The following is a 6,738-nucleotide window of genomic DNA, read 5'->3' as shown; positions in this document are numbered from 1 at the left end:
TCCAAACCATTCTATGATTCTATGAACTCCATTGAAGCATGTTGGTTATGTCTGGAAACTTCTGCCTCCTCTATTTTTGAGCTACAGACAGGCATGTTTTAAGTGACTAGAGATAAACAGCTGTAGAAACTACTGTGGGTTAAGGCATTGCATGCCCATTTTGGCCGGAATCTTATTCTCTGCTTCCATTGATAGAAGAGACAAAAGTAGACCATGGGGCTATTGACAGGGACAGTGTGTTTCTGGACAATGGATATAATGTCGTACTCTCCCTCACACCTTTTGGGCTCTGAGATACCCTTAAAAGAAGCACTGGGTGGGTGATTATGTTTTATCAAGCAGAGACTTGCACATAGTGTCTACCCTTGACCCATGCTTGACCTATAGCTGCTTTCTATTCTGCATGACTCCGAGGTCAGCAGCTCGTGGGGAAACGTTGATCTCTGTTAGATCTTTGCTACCAAGGGATACTCGAGTTTCTGTGTGTGAGCAGGTTTGTGAGCTGACTTCCCCACATAGACTCTAAGACTTGTACTGACCTTGAGAATAAGTGCATGGTATTATTAATAGGTTTGTGTTAGTCTGAGATTTTCAGGTATTATAAAATACTGTGAAGCACAGGCTTATAGTTAAGTTGTTACTCGTTCAACTCTGCAATTAGATATCCTTGCAATCAACATGCTTTTGCATTGAGTCATTCTTTGTAAATTTTGCAATAGGAATAGCGAGCTATTGTGTGTATGGGAAGTAGTAAAAACCTTCTCACAGTAAGTTTATTGAATTAAGAGAAATATTTAAGTATTGCAAGCTAAATGAATAGATTATTCTGATTTTTTTTTTCTGGTGGGTTTTAATAATGTTAATAACATGGCAGATGCAAGAAGATTTTTGTTTATGCCTGTTAGAATGCTTATCATCCTTAGAATATCAAGATTAGGAGAAATGTGTAAGTTTTACATTAGTTTAGCTAATTTGTTTTATTTCACTCTTCTATATTACTAAGACAAATAAAAATTATCCCCTCATTTATGCTCCTAGATTCTCATGATGCCGTTCTAAGATTTAATTCTGCTCCAACACGTGGCTATGAAAAAGATGTTGGAAATAAAACAACCATGCGAATCATTAACTCTCAGGTAAGATCTTCCTTTAGTGGATTCAAGTCAATGTCACTTCTGTACAATATGACATTAAATTAATAACTTCTGAGAAAGTGTTGGGTAATCTTGGAAACAGCTAGTGATTTAACAGTCATGATGTTGAGCAGGTAAAAGTTCTCCCTTACAGGAATGTTCACACTGCTGTCAGTGTAGAGTGATTGCAGTAGTTACTTGATATCTTTGTTTCCAATAATTGGTTTGTAAGTTTCTCATGTGTCCTACATCTGTAAAGGCTCCGCAGGATGCCAGAGCCATCAGTACAGAAGACCTTCACTGCACTGCCTATGGGATCTTCCTAAAGCCTGGGCTGTGGGGATCCCAAAGCTCTTTTTTCACATTTTCCAGCTCCCCATTTATTTCCTCACTGGAAGGCAAAAGAAATGGGAACAGAGTTGTCTTAGTACATAACTTTAGGCAAGTCATCATGCTTTAAGAATTTGGAATGAACTAGTAAAAAACTTCAGTGTACGCTGGATATTAGTGTAAGCTGAGTTTGTTCATCTGAATGGAAACAGAAAATGGGACTTTCTGTATATGACCGTCAACAAATAATTGTGCGTTGAGCTACAGTGACACCTTATGGTTGAGAGTAATTTTTCAATTTTGAAAAAACTATTGCCTGAACTCTGGTCTTGGGCAAACCAAGCTTCTTTCCTCTTTATGAAATACAGCCAAAAAGCAACAAGAGAGTTACTGTGAAATTTTATGACATATTGAAATGGTGAGTTAACTTGGTCAATACGAGTTGTATGGTTGGCCAAGTAGCATGCTCTATACATACTAATTCTTGCTGAATGAGAGCAAAATTTTCATTTCCTGTTATTCTTATGAATTAATTTCTTCTTCTTCTTCTTCTTTGAGTGACTGCCCATGCAAAGTCCATCCTTGGTGGGCGTCCTCTCTGTGTGTATAAGTTCATGTTGTTTGCCACCACAGAGAGGACTCTTCACTGTCATTTCCTTTGCACTTTTTTTGTAGCTCTTTGTGAGCCTGCAGGACAGACTAGATCTTTTAAATGATCTGGGTCAAATATGCTCCCTCTCTCTTGCCCAAGGGAAGAAACCAGAAATATCTTATTCTGGCTTTAGTGCTGAAATCAGTGTATCAGAGAACATTGGTCTTGATGTAATTTATTTTACTTTTGGGGGTTTTTTCTTGTTTTTTTTTTTTTTCCCCTTTCTTTGACTGTTCTTCATTTTACTGTTAGCCAAAACATTCTGGTGCTGACCATGCCTGAACTCCTGTGCCAGGCGGGAAAGAGGGTTTAGAAAATTTATTTAGTGGACTAGTCTCTGTAGGCTTCCTGTAGGAGAAGAGAGAAATGCCTCCAGGGAGTGACCTGAGCTTCATTAGCTCCTCAGCGAATTCAGAGAGATTAAACTTCAGAGAGACTAAATGGGTAAATTAGCTGCTTTCTGCTGCTCACAGCAGGCTGGGGTCCTCTTTGGCCTCACCGGACTGGTAATGGAGGGTCCCATGGTCTTCACTGTACATTGCTTGCTCTCCACAAGACCTCTCCACAAGAAAATGTAGGGCATGGCTAAAATTCAGGTCAGGTCAGCTTATACAGCTTCCTCACAAACTTTTGTATTCTCACCACCTTTCTGCTCCTTCAAAGAGGTCAGAAGCCACCTGTGATGCTCTGGCCACCTGCTGAGAAACTGGCCTTCCCCTACCTGGAATCCGCACAGCCCACATGATAAAAGTTGCTTTTCCTACCAGTAGTGAAGATAGGTTACCCATACTGACCCTCCTTCCCTCCTTGCTGTTGGAAATTCTTGCATTCAGCTGATTAAAAGAGGGCTGTGGCCCTTTTCTTCCCTCATGTGCTTTGCTGTGGAAGTCCAAAGGACGTGAAAGAAGCCAGTGCAGCCACAACAGATATTGTTATTCTGGAAGAAACTCTTCTCTTACATATGAATGCAGGCTCACTAAGAGTGAAATTTGTGTGGACAGCACCTCCAGAGGACTCTTACTTACTGAAAGGCAAGTAAGAGCTCCTTTGTATGATAACTGTGGAACAAAGCTTTTAAAAAGCTTGACCTTTTTGTCTGTTTACTCTGTACTCTCAAAAAAGGAGTTTACTTTCTCAGGCGAAAACTGTTCTGACAAGTGGAATTGGGAATGTAGATGGTAGCACGACTAATTCTGTTCTTGTAGAAGGCTGATGGAAGGCTGCAGAAGTTTATGGTAGGAAGAATATTGCTATGGCAACAATATTATTTTTCTGAAGAAAAATATGCATAATCAAATATGGCTCATTTGATCCTAAAGGGAAATGAAAATTAGTATGAATTTATTTGTCTGGAATGTTGATTAGTTTAACAGCTGGAGCCAAATTCTCACTGTTTCAACCAATACTGAAACCATTCAGTGCAATCCTGCCTGAGATTGGATGCACCAGAGATCAGAGAGATCTGGTTAGGCATGGAGGGTCTGTGAAGTGATGACCCAGCAGGAGTGAAAAGGAAAGTTCCAGTGAGGTGAGAGGATCAGGCAGAGCACCAGGAGATGTGGGAGGGAGTTATATGAGAGCAGTAGATCAAAGCAATATGAAAGTTACTTTAAAAATGGCCCTATCATGTTCCTGTTCCCAGAATTATTTTTCTAGGTACACCAGCTTTTACAGTCGTGGTCTGATTTGCCTTTTTAGAGTTACTTGAAATGAGTCTGTCTTGCTGTTGAAATGAGAAAGCAACCAAATGTTGGTGAGGGGGGCAGAAGAAAAGGAAAAAAAAAAAGGCGAGACATTATCCTTGGGGGCTGTAGCCTTTCAAAGAAGGCCTGTTTTGTGTCCAAGAGTGGGATCCTGTGGGCAGTCTGAAATACCACAGCTTTCATTTTCAATTTCCAGAATACACAGCAGTGTTGATATACAACTATGCAGCATCTCAAGTGGTCCCATCACGTCCCCCACAGATGGAGTAATTCAGCATACTGCTACTTCGAACTGTCATGAGTGCTGTTTATGGCTAAGCTCCTTTTTATATATATATTTTTTTAACAAAACAAGATGCTTAAAATCGATGAGAATTAAAGCAGAACAAACAGCAGCGTGGGGAGGACTGTTCATTTTAGAGAAGGATTTTGTTATTTTTCTGGATCCCACTTGCTTTTAATGCTGTGCAATTCTTGGTATCTGTGTTTGCAGATTCTCACCAACCCAAATCATCACTTTATTGACAGCTCCTTGTACAAAGATGTTATCTTAGTAGCCTGGGATCCTGCCCCCTACTCTGCAAATCTGAATGTGGTAAGATGTCTGCTTGGACCTTTCTTCCCAATCAGTCTGAAAGCACTGAAGAAAATGAATATATTTAGTACTGCAGTCTCCTGGTTCTTGTCACAATGAACCCCAAAGTCTGTCTCTGTCTAAGAGATGGGGAATGCTATTTCTACATGAATTGGTCGAAATTGGTTTCTTGGTTAAAAGCTTTTTAGTAGCCAGCACTTGTATTGGAATGGACTGTTCTGAGATGCTAGGTTAGATGGATGATGGGGTTTTTTTTATTATTACTGTTCTCACGTAACAGTGAGTTTTCTTTGTGTTTGCCAAGGAGGGAACATTGATAGATTTCAGAAGGGGATTTTATCAGGAGAGGTGAAGAATTGCATCCATTTTTTCCCCACCTTCCCCTCTGCCTTCCCAGACAAAATACAACACCCTAATGAAAATCTCTCTTGGCGCCTTCCCCATTTCTCAGGCTTCCTCCCCACCAGTCTCCCCTTTGTGTCCACTCCCCCACAGCCATCTGTGCCTCGCTGTCCTCCCCCTCACTGAGAGCAGCAGACATCCCATCTGGTTGTCACTGGGGGAGTCTCTGCTTTGGCTGGTGTTGCAGCTCCAGTGGACCAGTTGATCTGATGGTTCTTGGCACGAGGAGCTTGGAGCTGAGCAGGCGGCAAAGTAGAAAGTAAACCTTCATGTGCCAAACTCCCTTAGCAGCAGATGCCAGAGGCTGCCTGCCTCCTACGTGGGCTGCCGTCAGGCTGCTTCACGTGCTGCTGCTGCCTCCATCAGGGATGCAGACACCTTCAGAGGAAGGTTCACCCCCACGCCTGGATCTTGTATCAGGGCTCTTTGAAACCCCTTGTTTAATGTGGGCCTGTGAGTGGGAGGTGGGGTTGGCCCATGCCACTGCAGTGAATTGCTTATGGGGAGTCTCTGTATGAAGAAAGGAAGCAGAACAGCCTGGAGTGAGGACTGACTTTCTAAGAGAAGCGTCCACCAGTGCAGGCTGCTTTGCTACCTTTGCTTCCGTTCTGAAGAACCTGAGCGAAACTAGTTCACCATATTTTGCATGTAGTGTACAAAACACATTGGATACCGTAAGATTAAAAAAAAAAAATCCTTTTCTTGTCTTTTGTTCCCAGTGGTATAAGAAGCCAGACTACAATCTGTTCACTCCCTATGTACAGCACCGCAGGAAGAATCCAAACCAGCCATTTTACATTCTCCATCCAAAGTTTATATGGCAGCTGTGGGACATCATTCAGGAGAACACTAAAGAGAAGATACAGCCCAACCCTCCTTCTTCAGGTTTTATTGGTAGGTGAATCAAAGATGGACCCAGTAGACATATTAGATTAAAAAAAAAGAAAATGGTAAATATGTACATTACATGAGGATCAAGTGCATATACGTGTACTGTTTGTTCTTGATGCTCTATACAGAAGCAATGACTAGCTGAATACACAGTATAAGAACTGTAAAATAGTTGGGTGAATTTAATGTTTTGGTTTGTTGCCCTTCACATCCATAGTATGAATACCATACTTATAAAACATACATCTGTGAGAAATGTGTATTATTCCACAGTAATTTATCTATTGAGAACCTACTTGATTCTGAAGTTCTTTGTTGGGATCATAGAGCAAAGTTGAATCAGACAAGAAGTGAAAGCATATGGCAGATCCTACAGAGAATGAAATCATTGATGCCATCTGACAGGACAACCTATATTCCTTTCATAGGTCAAGGAATGAGATTTCCCATGCCCTGTCATGGCTTCCAGTGCTCAGCCTGGAAGTGCCCAAAGCAGCCCCCTTCTTCTTACACTGGAAGGAATAGAATTTCACTGTATTTTTGCTCCTTCCTTAGTATTTCTTAGGGGATAATTTGGCACTGTGCCTGCAGTTCATACAACATAAGGACTTACGTGATGTATAGCAGGTCTTGATCATGAATATCTAAAGGATGAAAGTAGTCAGAGTAGCAAGGCAGGGACAGGGTCTTCCTTGCTTGTTCTTCTAGAGACAAAGAGGGCAATAATGCTCCATTTACCATCTTCTGCTTTGGAAACTCCATCCTTTCCTCCTTGGCGTTGTGGTATTGGTCTTTGTATATGCTGCAGTGAGAAAATGCTGTTAACATTCTTTTTATCTGAATCCAAAAGCAAAGATACCTGAGATTGCATCTGACATGGGAAAGCCAGTTCTGAGCGCTTACTGTAGCCTCTGTGTGCAGCACTGGCATCCCAGAATATTGTGAACCCCACCAAAGGCTTAGGGAGGGTGCTGAGGCTCTCAGAGGGATGACATAAAAGTATTTGGGAGATGCCCTTCTATGACCTGAGTG

The 6,738-nt window shown here is 41.5% G+C and overlaps 1 protein-coding gene across 1 annotated transcript; it reads left to right on the top strand.

Annotated features, from left to right (window-relative positions):
* Positions 1-867: 867 nt before the first annotated feature.
* Positions 868-5,709, top strand: LOC104527854 (beta-galactoside alpha-2,6-sialyltransferase 2-like; the record flags this gene model as incomplete). Its single annotated transcript, XM_010171674.2, has 4 exons — positions 868-946; positions 1,039-1,136; positions 4,312-4,413; positions 5,535-5,709. Coding segments are annotated over exons 1-4 (454 nt in total), but the record flags the coding sequence as incomplete, so codon positions are not given.
* Positions 5,710-6,738: the final 1,029 nt, after the last annotated feature.

The sequence above is a fragment of the Antrostomus carolinensis genome, unplaced genomic scaffold (genome assembly GCF_000700745.2).
Source record: "Antrostomus carolinensis isolate BGI_N321 unplaced genomic scaffold, ASM70074v2 scaffold14067, whole genome shotgun sequence".
Classification (NCBI taxonomy): domain Eukaryota; kingdom Metazoa; phylum Chordata; class Aves; order Caprimulgiformes; family Caprimulgidae; genus Antrostomus; species Antrostomus carolinensis.
This window is presented reverse-complemented; position numbering and strand designations above follow the sequence as displayed.